Here is a 17,500-nt window from a genome sequence, read left to right on the forward strand (position 1 = left end):
GCTAATACAAAAACAGCTTAATTGATATAAGCATCAAAGCAATATTTTAAGTACTTTGTATTAGCAAGTGCATTCCATAGCGCTGGCCCACACATGGACATCACAAACCTGTGACGGGAACAGTTCCTGTGAAAGAAATAAAATATTTAACTGGTTTATATTTTAGTTATAGATGGCAAGTATAATGTTAAGGAATATTTGTCTTATTAGCCAGAGATCCTTTTAAAATGTATATCACTCAATTACTGTGAGTGATATGGTCAGCTTCTGATGTCTTTCTTTCTTTCTAGATGTAGATGGAGATGACCGTATATGCTGCTGGAACACTGAACCTGCTCTCCTGTGTGAACCACCCCATCATGGCTGCTAAGATGTCCATGTGGACATTATGAGTGTTTGTATAGAGAGAAGCATGGCTGAAGAGCTTTGCATATCAGTCGTGTCTTGCTGCTGCCAAAGTCAAATTGTGATGTCTGTAGTGTTTAGTTCATGGCCGCTTATGAGATGTAAATATAAGTAGGCTACACCTGACTGGTGGAATAGCCTTGTGATACATACTGGGTGTGCTCTTTGGTCGTTCACATAACAAAATGCCACAAACTCACTAAATGCTGCACAAAAATCACACAAATCAAGGGATGTCCTACAGTCAGTGTTGGATATTGTCCAACTCCTAATTGCCGATATCAACAGATACCGATATATATATATATTATATGCAGGCTTTTTCCAGTGGTGGAAACATAACTCAAACTTTGTACTTAAATAAAAGTAGGCAATACTGCAATATAGAAATACTCCGTTACAATTCAACATGTACTCGAGTAAAGGTACAAAGGTTTTGGTATAAAATGTACTTAAAATACCAAAAGTAATTATTAATAATTACTCATTATGCAAAATGTCTCATCTAAAATGATCTAATCTCAAGTTTTCAAATGTATAAAAATATTTTGAAAATAGCAGATCTACAAGCTCACATGTCTCTTATTGTATTGTGAGCTTGTAGATGTTTTTAATGTAAAATAATAAATAAAGTGAAATTAAGGGTTAGGGTTATTAATTTTTAATGCCTTTATCGGCCGATAATATCGGACATCCCTAACAAAAACATATATCAAACGTGTCGATACATTTCAAAGAATGCCACAAGTGGCACTAAAACTTCACCAATAAATAAAGAAACATCCACATGTTCCATAAATTAAATGCCACAAAGGTTTGCCGAAAAAATGAAGAAATTACAAAAAATACGTTTCTTAAACATCTTCTGCCATATGTCCATAGAACTTCAGCTCTGTTGCAGCAAGCCAGTACAATGTGTCATTGTCTAGGTCACCATTCGGTGGCCGGTATTTGGGGCAAATGGTCAATACGTGTTCATAGTGGGCACTGTCCGAGATGTCCCACTTCTGCTTTGAGGGTTGTCCACTCCTTGCAGGGGAGGTGCTGGCAAAGAACATATTTGGGGTCCTCGATGTATTCCACTGGTCCCTCTGTCTTGCCTTGGAGGTGTCAGCTGGTGTTGTGTGGAGCAGTTCCTGGGCCTGTGTGGCAAAGGGGCACAGTGACTTGAGGCACGTGTGCTGTGGCAAAGGTCGCCGTGACTTGGTGTGTGTGTGTGTGTGTGTGTTGTGGCAAAGGGCACCGTGACTTGAGGCACGTGTGCTGTGGTGTGCTGTGGTGTCTCTGACGACCTTGTGGAGGAGATGGCTGGGATTCACTCAGCTGTGCCTTCTCAGTGAGGGCCAGCGTGGCTGCTTCTCGTCTGACCTCTGTTGGAGTGATTCCAGCGAGAACAGGCAGGCAGTTTGTTTGGGGTGGCCCATCCGGTGTTGAGGGCAGCATCCAGCTTCTTGACATGAGAGCTACGGCTCCAGACTGGGACACAGTACTCGGGTCGTCTGCATAGCCATACTTCATTGATGTTGTTGCAGGGAGGTCGTGGATGTAGCTGTTAGTGTTGAACAGCAGTTACTGGTGTGGAACCGAAAAGCTTCACAAACATGCCAATAAATTCTAGTTTTTAACCTTTTTAATCTAGTTTATTTTCAAATAAATTTGTTTTTACTGTTTTGTGAAGCAACTTTGGGTACCTTGAAAAGTGCTATATAAATTGTATGTATTATAAAAAAAAACAGACAGACACAGCAATTGTCGCCACACAGACATCACAAATTCCTATTGGCAGCAGCAACAAGTGAGTGATGTGCAAAGCTATTCATAGACTATAACCACCATGTTTACCTTCCAGATGCTGCGAGGCTCAACCGGAGCCCCTACAGGTGGACATCTGCAGTTCTCGCTGTCCATGGATGAATCTGCATGGGGGGGCTCTGAAGGCGGCTCAAAGTAAGAAACCACTTAGACTTTTCTATTACTGCGAGTGGTATGGTCGGCTTCTGTTTTAAATGTTCTCTATACATTTTGTGTATGATGTGAAAGGACACAATGTACGTATATCTGGCTCTTGGTCACTTAAAAATTCATCTTTCGTTCTTTCTTTCTTAGGGTGGATGGGTCGTGGTAGACGTCGTGGAAGGACAGAGATCCGTTCCAAAGCTTCCCTCCCGGCGGTTTCCTCTGAGGACTTCTGATGAGCTGTGAGTAGGAATATTTCTTGTTGGGATGGATATCTGTTGTACTGTTATGGTACGAAGTATAGCATGGCAGTATGATTCCTCCTAGTGGCACTGGTTGAATGTCTGTCAGCTCTCCAAGCTAATCAAAGTCTTAATGACACTTTTGTTAAGCACTGAAGCGTTCAGCCAAATTAGCAGATCTACAAGCTCGCACCGCATTGCAACGAGTTGTGAGCGTGTAGATCTGCTATGTTTGGCAAATCAATTTGTGTAGAGTGAAATCGGAGCATATACCAAATGCTCTCTTTAAAGGTCTGTTTTATCAAATCTATAGCGGGTTTAAGTGGTTCTGAATATGCAGCTCAACAAAAGCTAATTTAGTCCTTATTTCTTTCTTTCTTAGGACGGAGATCTGTGTAGATGCCGGAGGACTTCGGACCTGGGCCTGCCCGGTGAGGAACCGCACAGTAAGAACCGCTCTAGGCCTTTCACGATTATGAGGTTTCTTTTTACTGGACGATTATTGTCACTCAAATAAATTGCAATTCAATATTTAAGTGTGGCCCGGATGGTTAGCTCAACTGTCTGGTCACCTATGCTGCCAAGCCAGCCGGACGGCGTGCTGCGGGTTCGACTCACGAAGGCCTTTGCCACGTGTCACTCCCCATCTCTTCCCCCTTTCCTGTCTATACTGTTCACTATCAGTAAAGGCATAAAAAGTCCCAAAAACAACATGAGGGCTACGGCTCCAGACTGGGGCACAGTACTCAGCGCTGGGGAACACCAGAGCCTCGGTACCGGCTGGACGCCGTATCGGTGCGGCACAGTCGGTGGTCTTTCTCTTGACGCTGTCAGGTGTTGTTTAAAGGACAGTGTTCTGTCCAGCTTCACCGCAAGATATGATGGGGAGGAGTGGGACTGTAAAAATATACCAATGACACCACTGCTATCACCGAAGAGCACACCCTATGACCCTAATTGATCACGTCTAGGAATTTCAACAAATTAGGCAGTTCTCACATCCAGAGTGACTTACAGTAAGCAACAACACATAGTAATGCATCAAATTCATAAACTGTCATCAAGAATAAGAAGTATAGACTATCCAGACTATTGGCAGCAACAACAAGGGAGTGATGTGCGAAGCTCTTTTCTATGAAGCCATTCATAGACGATAACCGCCATGTCTTTCTTCCAGATGGACTGCAGGTCTCTCCAGGAATCTGCATTCCTCTGAAGACGACTCAAAGTAAGACCCTGTTAGGCCTGTCAAAAAGAACCCTAACTGAAACGTTTATTACTGCAAGTGATATGTTTAGCTTCTGTTTTAAAATGTCTCTATAAATAAAAGTTTGATGTAGGACTAGGCTATATATATATATATATATATATAATATATATCTGGCTCTTGGTCACTCTAATCAATCTTTATTTCTTTGTTAGGATGGAGATCGTGGGAGACGTCGCTGGAACGCCACTGCTGGACAGGGTACACGCACACACACACACACGCATGCACACACAGAGCAAAGCTAATTTGGTGTGTTTTTTTTCTTTTCTTTCTTTGTTAGAATGGCGATATCGATAGACGAGCTGATGTTCCTGGACAGAGATCCGTTCCAAAGCTCCCCCCCCCCCGGGGGCTTCCTCAGAGGACTCTGATGAGCTGTGAGTAGGAATAGTTCTTGCTTGTTTCTGAGGATGGATAACTGCTTTTGTACTGTTATGGTACGAAGAATGGCATCATTTACAGTAATCCAAATATTTTAGGATAAATCTAAATGACTCTGCACAATAGTTTGAGAGTCAATATCTCATATCATGAGCGTGCCTCTTGGTCTTTGTAACAACTTTAATACAAATTACAAAAGATGTTGAGGACTGTACATGTGTTGATGCCTCCTAGTGGCACTCTGGTTGAATGTCTGTCAGCTTTCCAAGCTAATCAAAGTCTTTGACACTTTTGTTAACCACTTCAACCCCAGCATCCCTATTCCGTTCAGCAAAAATAGCAGATCTACAAGCTCACACTGCAACGTGTTGTGAGCTTGTAGAGCTAATGGTTTATTTCTCTCTCAGGATGGAGATCATAGACACAGCTGGAGCCTCTAGAGATGGAGATCTGCAGGTCTGTCCATGGATGGGAGGACGGAGGACGGAGATCTCGGTAGACGCTGGAGGACTTCGGACCTGGGCCTGGATGGATGGGAGGACGGAGGACGGAGATCTGGGTAGACGCTGGAGGACTTCGGACCTGGGCCTGGATGGATGGGAGGACGGAGGACGGAGATCTGGGTAGACGCTGGAGGACTTCGGACCTGGGCCTTCTCAGTGAGGAACTCAACGGTACGAACCGCTTTAGTGTTGGGGCTTTTTTAGGCTTCGTAAAAAGCCAATAATCGTCCGTTGCCGATAATTGGTCGATCCCTATTCTTAAACGTTACTGTAAGTGCATGTGTATGTTGTGACAGGACACGCACACACAGCAAAGCTAATTTGGGCTGTGTGTCTTTCGTTCTTTGTTAGAATGGAGATCTCCGCCGATGCCCGAGATCCGAAGCTTTCCGCTGAGGACTTCTGGGTCGCTGGGAGGCTCGGACGGAGCTAGAAGGTTCGGTAGACGCCACTGGAACCTGTTTAGGCCTGTCAGAATTTAAGGTTTTATAATGGCTGATTTTAATTGTCGCTCAAATAAATTACAAGTACCAATTTAATTGCGTCATACTAACATTCTAAATAAAACTTTGGCTTTTGTAGGCTTTGTAAACAAAAAGATGCACATGGCATAATTCAATAACTTTATACACTAAAAAAAGAGGTAAATTACAAAGTGACACATTTAGAGCTTGTAGATCGGTTGCTTGCATTATTTCTTTAAAATGTTTGACAATATATGAACATTTTCAACATGGAGACGATTATGACGCTAAAAAAGTATCTCAAATACTTGGCGATTAGGTAATTGTGACAGGCCTAAATCCTTCTAGTTGTGTTTTTTTTTTATATCATGTTCTGTAATCAGTTAGGGTTGACTATAGACTTTTTTTAGGAACAAGATCATCATGCCGGTGAAGAGCACGTTTCTAGCCGATGGAGCAACTATTTCTGATCACCTTTGGAGTTACATCACAGCAAGGTAACTATACAACACACGCACACATACTATGATCATGACATGACATCAGCTTGTTACTGCAACTTGTTCCTGTTCGCAGATGACTCGGCACTGCTAGTCTCGGACAGGAACAAACTGCAGGTTGAAAAGGCCCTCAGCTCTGAACTCGGTAAAATCTGCACCTGGCTCGCTGATAACAAACTATCTTTACACGTGGGAAAAACTGAATCCATTCTCTTTGGATCTAATAGTAATCTCAGCAAGGCAAATGGCTTCTTGGTTAGAGTTGGTGACAATGTTATCACACGTAAAGATTAAATTACCTACCTAGGTTCCATCCTGGAGGCTAATCTTTCCGGTGATAAAATGGCCACCAACGTAATCAAAAAAGTCAACCAAAGAACAAGATTCCTTTACAGGATCTCCTCACTGGTCAACAAAAACACCTTGAAGACCTTAACAGGAGCCCTCGTACAAAGTTTCTTTGACTATGCATGCACCTCCTGATACCACAGCACCTCAAAGGCCCTTAAAACTAGGCTCCAGACCTCTCAAAACAAACTGGTCAGGCTCCTACTTGGCCTCACCCCCCGAACCTACCTCACTCCTGCCCACTTTGACACTTGAGGCTGGAATGGCTTAGGGTCGACGACAGAGTACAGCATCTTGCAATGGGTCTGGTCCACAAGATTCGATACACCACCAAGATACCCATGTACCTGTCTAGATACTTCCTTTATGTTAACGAAGTCCACACCCACAACACCAGAGGGAGTGCAACGAATCATGTACAACCCAGATTCGGCACAAACGAGGGACTATATTATTTTCTACCAACAGTCATTAAGACATGTTAATCCCTTGACTCCCTTTTTCCCCTCACTGTATACATTTATTTTCCCTTTTTACCTCCTTTATGATGAATTCCTGTTCTGTTCTTTGACTATATAGAAGTGTCTTATTTGTACGTCTCTAAATGTTTTGATGAATTGAACATGGTGGACCCTCTTGTAAACAAGTGTAATGCTTAATTGGGTCGTCCACTTACAGTTAACAGTCTTTGTATCGAGTTTGTGCTTTGTGAAATGTACTGTAATTCTGCAAACTGTTAATAAATATTTCAATCAATATTGTTTTATGACCAAAGTAGTAATGAGCATTTCTTTCTTTTCTTTAGGACGTTGCGGGTCTCCAGTGTGGCTCCATCTGGAGGTCACCAGGGTTCTGAGTCACTCAGATCCTGACTGGTAGTGGTGATATGTAGATGTGATCAATCAGGGCTCTGAACAATAAAATAATAAACCAATATAAATAACTAGATAATAATATAAATAAATGGATAAAACGAACGATAAAAAATAGATTATAGTAAATTAAAATAGTAAAATAAAAGTAAATTAAAATTAGTAATACATAAAATAAAATTAGTAATGGATAAAATAAATATAATTAGTAATATAGACAATAATACATAAAATAAATTAAATTATCAATATAGTAATGCATAAAATTAGTAATAACGGTAATGCATAAAATAAATAAATGCATAAAAAATAAAATTAGTAATAACAGTAATACATAAAACAAATACAATTTGTAATGCATGAAGTAAAATTAGTAATAACATAGTAATACATAAAATAAATACAATTAGTAATATAGTTATACATAAAATTAGTAATAACATAGTAATATATAAAATAAATTAAATTACTTTGTGTTGTTGTTATAGAATGACTTAAAAAAACAAACAAAAAATATCAATCACATCTACATATCACAACCAGGCTATATTGCCAGCAGGCAGGTGGACTGTAGACTCACTACAGCTGTCACAATGTGGTATACTTTGTTTTGACCCAACTGGCCTCCAAGGAGAGGCGAGCATGTAGCCGGACATCTGATGATACACGAGAGAAGACGCCATAGTCAAAAAAATTGTAATAAAAGTAATATGTTTTATGTTTATTGATTTATGTGATTGTAATTTATGCATGATGCCATATATCTGTAAATATTCATTATTTTCTTGTTAATAAATTATTGCATTTATACCCGGGTGTCCGTTATGTGTCCATTACCCTTAGATCGCGCTGCTGTGGATTTATTTATTTCCCAAATGGTCTATAAATGAGTTATTTAGCATACTTTTACCAATGAATTATAGCCTATACACAGACAACGACTGATTAGCCTATTTTGGACGATATGGGTCTTTTCTCGAGTCAGTGTATAGTCTGTGTAGATTATCCGGCGGTGTTGCTGCCCCTCCCAGGAGTCGCGGCTCATGGCTCTTCACAGACGGCACAGAGTCAGCAGTCACTCCGCTGAACGTGTCAGTGTTGCTGCAGTGGTGTGAACTGTGAACCATGCGGTGGCGGTGCTGAGTTCTGACAGCCGAGTCACAGCTTCTTCTTCTGAATTACTTTATCTTTGCCTTGGAAAATACATTTTGCGTTTTGCTGTTTCCCAAAACAAACCAGCGCGCGCTATTGTTTGCTACAAAGCGACTGGAAGCGGACGAGGTTTACAGACATACCAATAGTAGCCAATCATATGCTGATTAGGCCAGTTGCTGTATAGCCTACCTACCCGATCACCAGGGAGCAACAACACACACTACACACACAATAGCCTTCTATATAATGCTGCGCACATATATTATATATATTTAACAAAATACCCAGCATAATTTTTGGGAAGGCTAAGCCTTCCCTAGCCTTTACACACCCGCCACCTATGGGCACTGTATTGTAGGCATATAATACCTGGCTAGGTGACAACAAAAGAAACCTGATTAGCATTTGAGTACTTTTAACACCTCTGAACAGCCGGCGGAGTGGTTCACATTTTCGGATTTTTGCGACAGAGTCACAGAGGGTTAATAATTCCCAGAAAATCTGTAATGTTAATATAAAATGTCCACGAAAATCTTCATGGGGGCTAAAAGGGGCTATTTAATTCTTCATGGGGGCTACAGCCCCATAGCCCCCACAGACTCGACGTCGTTGCTACCTATTCATTTAAGACTGGCTAAATCTGTGTCATGTTTTAAAACACTAGAAGGTCTAAGAGGTCATTTTGACAGTTTACCACTGTATTTGCTATCATCCCCCATACATCACATTGTGATGTATGGGGGATGATAGCCCATACAGTATGTGATGTATGGGGGTTGATACCCCATACAGTATGTGATGTATGGGGGTTGATACCCCATACAGTGTGTGATGTATTCCCATGCTTTTTGTTCTTGCTTAATGTAAATCGCTCTGGATTAAGATCGTCTGCTAAATGCCTAAATTGTACCCTGCCCTATAGCTGAGACAGAGGTTTTCAACCCTTTTACAATTTAGGCATTTAACAGACGCTCTTAATCCAGAGCGACTTACATTAATCAAGGACCAGTATTCATTATACATTTGAGCCACCGACCACAGATTTGATGACATGATGTATAGCCAGTCTCAGACCCAAAACTATATATAGAGTTCTCAACAGGCCCAAAAATTAAGGCCCGGCCCCTACCTGGGTCCTCATCAAACCCTGTACACTCAAGACACGCTCCATATATGGCCAGTTCCATAATATGTTGATCTGATGCCCCCATGCCAAAGCACCATGCAGCGCTCGCCCAGCAGTCTGCCGTCACGCGGGCGGATGCGTGCACGCGACTTCGCCCTCAGGGCGTCTTACTGGTAAAATTACGATGAGTTGCTTCGCATGATACTGACATGACACTGTATTTGCTGATTTTATCCTAGTGTGTTTTCTGTACTGCTGCAGTTACTGTGTGTGTGTGACTGTGTGTGTGTGTGACTGTGTGTGTGTGTGTGTGTGTGACTGTGTGTGTGTGTGTGTGCGTGTGTGCGTGTGCGTGCCGTGCAGTGTTTCAGTGAAGCGAGGGATGCAGAGTGTCCCCTCCTCCTGTTCCGTTCTCGATCCCCCTGTATAACCTCCATTTCCATCTCTATATTAAAATGTCTGCCATTGTTTTATGTGACTTGGCCGCGTTGCTCCCTTTGCTCTGCAATGTCAGCCGGCTGATGAATAAATCAACGTGCCGTATAAAGTATAAAGGGCTGCGTTATCATATCTATGATGGCCCGGTGTCGTCCCCCCCCCCCCCCCCCCCTCTTCTTGCAGTTACAGTTTTAACCCATTCTGACCTGAGATCAGATTCATACGAGGTTTCCACTAGGACACACACTGGTCTGATTAACCCATTCTGACCTGAGATCAGATTCATACGAGGTTTCCACTAGGACACACACTGGTCTGATGAACCCATTCTGACCCGAGATCAGATTCTAAAAATGTCAGTCGTTCTTCGATTTTTCAAAAATAGCAGACCTACAAGCTCGTAGCGCGCCACTCGGTGGCGCGCTATGAGCTTGTAGATCTGCTATTTTTCAATAGCTAAAGCATAACATGATGCCAACACCAAAACGGGTTCCCGGTCAGAATGGGTTAAGAGTCCGAATCTGCTCCGACCCGTTTGAAAGCGTTCTCACATACAGTATATAAGCCATGCAAGGACGGTGGTATTTCAGTTTTAGTTAAGGTGTCTTTCTTTAATATCTCTCCAAAAATTATTGACTATTCAGCTTTTTTCCTACGCAGTATAGCGGTAGCCTACATACTGCAGGCACGGCAGGGCAGGACACAGTACTGTAGTGGAACTCTTAGTTCACTTTCTGCCATCATTTGGTTCATATACCTCCTAAACAAAGATGTATTTGATTTCTTTAGGACGGTTGTCTTCAAGGGTTTTCAGGACAGTCAAGGACCCCTTGGCTGAGAGACAGATGCCTGTCACAAACCATACAGAGACACCTCCCTGACAATATAACCATACAGAGACACCTCCCTGACAATATAACGATACAGAGACACCTCCCTGACAATATAACGATACAGAGACACCTCTCTGACAATATAACGATACAGAGACACCTCCCTGACAATATAACGATACAGAGACGCCTCCCTGACAATATAACGATACAGAGACACCTCCCTGACAATATAATGATACAGAGACGCCTCCCTGACAATATAACGACACAGAGACACCTCCCTGACAATATAACGATACAGAGACACCTCCCTGACAATATAACGATACAGAGACACCTCCCTGACAATATAACGATACAGAGACACCTCCCTGACAATATAACGATACAGAGACACCTCCCTGACAATATAACGATACAGAGACACCTCCCCGACAATATAACGATACAGAGACACCTCCCTGACAATATAACGACACAGAGACACCTCCCTGACAATAACACAGAGACAGCTTGTTTATTTTTGGACCTCAATGCTTATGAGACGATTGTAAGATGACCCCCATGTTATTCTCCATAGAGAAATTGCTTCCGTGAACCAGGCAGGTAGTATCAGGGGATGAGAGAGTGACATCAGCACTTTCTCTCTTCCAAACAGGCGCTGTTAAAAAATAACGGCAATGGGTCCTGTGACTTTAAATAGGGAGAAGCACAGCTGAGGCACTAATTGGGCCAATTTGGGCCAAACCAACTCTTGTCTGTGGACAGGGAGGATCGTTTGTGTCACAGAGGGACACTAAAAAAATACTTTGGAAAAAAGCAAAAGACTTACAGTAAGAAAGAAAAGATCTATAAGCTCAAATGAAGACTTTTATGTCAATATGTTCTGTGCCAGTTTTGAGCCACTGTGACATGTTGTGGATCATGTTGACCCCCTGTTTCATTTGGTCCTGTCTTGTGGGAGGAGCCATGGGGTATGTGGGAGGAGCCATGGGGTATATAGCTCAGAGAAATGGCTCAGTCAGTCAGTCAGTCAGTCAGCTGCTGGGTTGAGGACATTGGCAGTCTCTGAGGAGGTGATGTTTCCATTTCTATGTTTTTGAAGCATTTTCTCTGTTATTTGGATTCTGATCTTTTGATTTGTTATGTTTGATTTAGGCCTACTTTATATAGAAAGGCTTGAGTTATAATGATTGATCATACTTTATTGGCTACTATATCATAATGGTTGATTTAAAATGATTGATTTGATTTACATTGTGTATATAATTAGTACTTGCAGGTTTTGAATATACTTTAATTTTCTATTTTCAGATATTTGGTCTCCTTTGTTTTCTAATCTGCACTGTGTCACTTTGTGTAAAATAAACCTTGTTGAAACTCTGCCCAACTGCGTTGCCTTGCCATCCTTGATGTGAATGTGGGGTCATACCGTAGGCTACTACTGTAAACTCACCTGAGACAGGGCTGTGACATACCGTAGGCTACTACTGTAAACTCACCTGAGACAGGGCTGTGACATACCGTAGGCTATTACTGTACACTCAGCTGAGACAGGGCTGTGACATACCGTAGGCTACTACTGTAAACTCACCTGAGACAGGGCTGTGACATACCGTAGGCTACTACTGTAAACTCACCTGAGACAGGGCTGTGACATACCGTAGGCTACTACTGTAAACTCACCTGAGACAGGGCTGTGACATACCTTAGGCTACTACTGTAAACTCACCTGAGACAGGGCTGTGACATACCGTAGGCTACTACTGTAAACTCACCTGAGACAGGGCTGTGACATACCGTAGGCTACTACTGTAAACTCACCTGAGACAGGGCTGTGACATACCGTACATGTTTTTTCTAAACTTGTATGATATTTTCTTTTGCATATAAGTGTATTTGTGACTAAATTTGACTATGGTGCTGCCATTGGATCTTTTTTAATTTGTTTTTCATGTCATGTGAAAGCAGGGAATCATGGCTTCACATTGACATAGAGGCAGGCCTATTGGTGGTTCAGTTTGACCCACCTGAGTCATGGAGTAATTTAAATGAGTTGAGAAAACGGGCTTGAAAGGTTCACTTCTGTGGTCTCTAACATTACACCTATAGCTACATGTTTAAGCATGTATTTCATATTTACATGTCTTCTGTGGTCTCTAACATTACACCTATAGCTACATGTTTAAGCATGTATTTCATATTTACATGTCTTCTGTGGTCTCTAACATTACACGTATAGCTACATGTTTAAGCATTTATTTCACATTTACATGTCAATTTCAGCTCTGACGTTTATTTCAGACATGCTCTAGTATTTGAAGAGTCTACCTGCATGTGCTATTAACTCATTTTGGGGAAAAATCTGGAATTTTGCGCAATGGCAATCTCTCAGTCGAATCTGGTCAACTTTTGTACAGTATGTTTTGATGACTTGAAAATGGAGGACCGTAATGAGTACCCTACTGTTTCTGGTTTTATCCTGGTAGCAGATGTTGTATTGCCCTGCTGTTTGTATCCTTCTACAAACTGTTAAAACACATTTCAATCAAACTCTGAAGACACCCGATAGGGGTCCCGGACCCCTTGTTGAAAACCCATATGTTAAAGGAAAATTACATTGTCCCCAATGAGGTGTCTCCTATTTACACACAACAGAGGTCAAAAGCAAAGCGAGAAATGCATCTGTGAAGCATTTTTAATTTATAATAAATAAAATATGTTATTTTAAACCATAGACATGTGGAGATCAGCATGGACATAAACCAGAGAATGATGTGTGAACTGTTCTCATCCCTGAAGAGTCTTCCTCCTCCAGGTTCTGGTCTTAACTTCTTTAAACCTGGCAACCCTATATTAAGGATGTCACATAACTTATTTAAACCTGGCAACCCTATTGAGGATGTCACAAAACTTCTTTAAACTTGCGGTTAGTTTCCACCCTGCCATTAACCTGTGGAAAGATGACCGCCGTGTGCATTAAGGTCTATATTGAGTATTCAAACATGAGCATTCTGAACATTTTGAGCATCTCAGGAAATCTGTCGCACAAACCGTTTAGAAGATAGAGCCATGTTTGACGTATAGCTGCCTGGCGTGGTCATTCCCGGGTATTTCCCCCCGATAGAGACGTTTTCACAAGTTCCTAAGTTGTTCGCAGCGGTCATAATATTAGCCAAGAACAGTTGAGATATTCTCCGCTAAATGAAGTGCATATATACATATCTTATAGCCAGGTCCTGGAGTAATACTTTTACATTGTTTTGAGGTTTGTATAATATGGCAAGTGGTAAAATAGGACTTTGATGATAACATCAATATTGTACATATAGAAACGTTGAGTGTTCATTTCACTCCGTGTGAAAACGGACCTGTAGCAGGTGTATGGACCCCCCCCTCCCTCTCCACCCAGGTGTATGTAGACCCCCCCCCCCCCCCCTCCACCCAGGTGTATGTAGACCCCCCCCTCCCTCTCCACCCAGGTGTATGGACCCCCCCCTCCCTCTCCACCCAGGTGTATGGACCCCCCCCTCCCTCTCCACCAGGTGTATGGACCCCCCCCCTCCCTCTCCACCAGGTGTATGGACCCCCCCCTCCCTCTCCACCAGGTGTATGGACCCCCCCCTCCCTCTCCACCCAGGTGTATGTAGACCCCCCCCCCCCTCCACCCAGGTGTATGTAGACCCCCCCCCCTCCCTCTCCACCCAGGTGTATGTAGACCCCCCCCTCCCTCTCCACCCAGGTGTATGTAGACCCCCCATCCCTCTCCACCCAGGTGTATGTAGACCCCCCCCTCCCTCTCCACCCAGGTGTATGTAGACCCCCCCCTCCCTCTCCACCAGTAGTTCCATATTGTTTTCCTCTTCAGAAGGCCTCTCTATTATAACTCTCTCAATAAGTCATGGTCTATATTTAATGTCCTGTAAACACAGAGCTTTAATCTAAACCTCTGCCCCGTTGTTTATTCCAGAGTTTACCCCCCCCCCCACCCCCCCCCCCCAGAACATGCGTTCCTCTTTGACAAGCACTGTTTCATCCCTGTGTAATTGCGTACGGCAGCACCCCCCTCCCCCCCCGTCCTCCTCCCCCCCGTCCTCCCCCTCTCTCTCTCTCTTCCTATAATTATTCACTTGCTCATCACACGCGGGACATGAAAAGTGGAAGATGACCACATCCACCATTTCCAGCGGGCATGTGTCATCTCTTCTCCTCGCAAGTGTTCTGTACTTGTGCCCAATCCCCTCCCCTCCCCTCCCCTCCCCTCCCCTCCTGTTCTCCCCCCACCCACTCCACCCGTTCGTTAGCATCCTCTCCTCTCCTCTCCTCCCCTCCCCTCAGCTCGGGCCCCGGGCTCTGCCATCATCTATCACGGGGCGGCCGAGGCAAATGGAGCTTTCAGCTGAGTGGTGATAAGGAATCACAGCCACATTAAAACATCTGTCATATATATATATATGTATATATATATACATACCTCCACAGTCCTGCATGGCAGGAGAGGAGAGGAGAGGAGAAGGGAGGAGGAGCAGTGATGTTGATTTTGATTATATTTTCAGTCTCTTTGAATAGTTTTCATTTGGTTTAGTAAATGATGATACTGTCGGAGAGGAGATGGATGGAAGGGCGAGTCCCCGAATCCCGCCTCACAGCAGGGGGTCCCTCCCTGTGAGGGAGACCCCTCTCCTTCAGTCCGTGACCCTGCATGACACCATCCCTTTAACATGACACCATCCCTTTAACATGACACCATCCCTTTAACATGACACTTGACACACTGTTGTAAAATGTTCCCCATTTTCTCCTACGTGAGTTTTCTATTTGTCGATCGTATCTTTGTTGACCTATAAATGTCTGACTATATATACATATACCATTACCTATGTGCTCAATCAATTAATCGTTCAATTGTTCAATCAATCAATCGTTCAATCAAATGTTCAATCGTTCAATCGTTCAATCAATCCCACCTTTTTAATCTTCGTCTCTCCTCTGTTGGCGTTCATTTATCTTATTCTATACTCTTCTGTCCCTTCTGTTTTTTACCCCCCCACACACACACACATCTCATTATAAGGGCTCCCCCCCCCCCCTCATTATAAGGCCCACCCCCCCACCCCCCCCTCATTATAAGAGCCACCCCCCCCCCACCCCCCCAGTAAGAAGACATTGAAGCAAAGAAACCACTTCAGCACTTTCTGTGAACTTCAGGATGAGTTTATTGATCAGACATATTGAGCATTAGGACGTCAAAGACACACACACACACACACACACGCACGCACGCACGCACGCACGCACGCACGAGCACACACACACACACACACACACACACACACACAAGCACACGCACGCATGCGCGCACGCACACGCACGCACACATGCACACGTGCACACATGCACACGTACAGTATACATTGTAACAGAGGAATTGACATACATTCTATAATTTACTTACCTGAATCCCATTACTGCGTTCAGAACAACATTATACTCGTTTGTCTTTTAGCTCTACTGTTTCTGACCAAGATAAATCCACACTGTAAACGGGTGTGCATATACTGTAATTTGTCCATGTTTCCCCATGTTGTCTCCGTTACAATATGAACTCAATGGCTACATTATAGAATATAAACAACAAAATAATTATGCAAGACGAATATATATTTCTCTATAGTCTACTCTAGACCAGCGGTTCCCAAACCTCTTTGGCCTTTATGGACCTGAATATGGCATTATATGCAGCATAGGCTATATTCTGCGTATACTTGCCATAAATTATATTGGCATAACATGTTAATATATTTAAAATGAAACCATAGCACCACCATTAGACTTTTCATGTCGCTGCACCCCCTAGAAGGCTCTCGCGCACGACACCAACCAACAACAACCAACAAAACTGTTCATTAGAAAGCATGAATGATGGGCTACATCATTCAGTAGTCCGTAGTGCGTCTGTCCGTAGTGCGTGCGTCCGTAGTGAGTCCGCCGTTCCCCCCCGAGGCCTCGGCGTTTGGTCGTACATGTAGCCTCCGCTCAACGTCCCACGACGACAGAGGCTTTTATCCCGGAGTGATCAATGCACAGCTACAGCTGGTTGAAGGGGACCAAATCCATTCAACAGTTGATTTGGTTCCATTTTACCAGCTTTAGCAAAGCATTTATGGAGGTGGAGGTGGTGGTGGTGCGTGTTCTGTATGCTGGGGTCCCAGGAAGAAAGAGAGGAGGAGGAGGAGGGTCCAAGGAGGAGGAGGGTCCAAGGATGAGGAGGAGGGTCCAAGGAGGAACAAAGCACCTGCAAGAAAACACAGCAAGAAGAAGAAATATTTTAAAATAAGTGTACAAACATCTGTATATACTCTCAAAGTTATAGCTAATGGATTAATGAGCCCTATAATGAACACTGATTATCTCTGCTCTGTGTAGAATGAGAGCTGTTATATTATATCCATGCATGTGTACGAGAGACGAGCGCTGGACGGAAATGAGGCGGACAGGAAGGAGGGAAGAAGAACGCAGGGAAACAAACACCGCCGTCGGACCGCGAGAACAGCATGCACAGCCACACGCTGGGCCGCTGGGAGGGAGGGAGGATGCCATCACACGCGAGGAAACAAGAGGAGATCGACACGAGGAGCAATGAAAAAGAGAGATAGTTGATTTCGCTGACTGTATAATTTCGTCGACTATCGTTTTTTTCAAAAAACAGAGAATTAAAAATATGGAAAATACGAGCAGTGTATATAATACAACACTTTGTTCTTTATAATTGTTTGTCCGGCCCGAAAGAAATGTGTTTATTGTCGTGATCTGTCATCCTCCGAGTTAGTTGTCTTTGTCTGACCGAGGGCTTTACAGATATTTAAATAAATACTTTAGTTAGTTGTCTGTGTCCGACCGAGGGTTTACAGGTCTTTAAATACATACTTTAGTTAGTTGTCTGTGTCTGACCCAGGACTTTACAGATCTTTAAATAAATACTTTTTGAACCGTCTATGGCAGGA

General features: G+C 43.2%; 1 protein-coding gene and 1 long non-coding RNA gene across 3 annotated transcripts; both read left to right on the forward strand.

The window, feature by feature from the left end:
* The first annotated feature begins 2,264 nt into the window (after window positions 1-2,264).
* Window positions 2,265-3,049, forward strand: LOC308315690. 2 transcript variants are annotated; one of them, XR_013964066.1, is made up of 3 exons: window positions 2,265-2,352; window positions 2,512-2,603; window positions 2,986-3,049. It is a non-coding gene; the product is annotated as an uncharacterized lncRNA (long non-coding RNA). The 2 variants fall into 2 exon arrangements; XR_013964067.1 differs by having other exon boundaries at window positions 2,301-2,352; window positions 2,531-2,603.
* Window positions 3,050-4,183: 1,134 nt separating this feature from the next.
* On the forward strand, window positions 4,184-7,130 carry LOC308315616 (uncharacterized protein). The gene is made up of 5 exons (XM_080763688.1): window positions 4,184-4,250; window positions 4,662-4,928; window positions 5,109-5,193; window positions 5,632-5,718; window positions 6,875-7,130. Exons 2-5 carry the CDS (start codon window positions 4,787-4,789, stop codon window positions 6,939-6,941), a joined length of 381 nt encoding a protein of 126 aa, XP_080619814.1. The 5' UTR covers window positions 4,184-4,250; window positions 4,662-4,786; the 3' UTR covers window positions 6,942-7,130.
* Window positions 7,131-17,500: the final 10,370 nt, after the last annotated feature.

Source organism: Protomyctophum bolini (assembly GCF_963924005.1).
Source record: "Protomyctophum bolini genome assembly, chromosome: 5".
Taxonomy (NCBI): Eukaryota; Metazoa; Chordata; class Actinopteri; order Myctophiformes; family Myctophidae; genus Protomyctophum; species Protomyctophum bolini.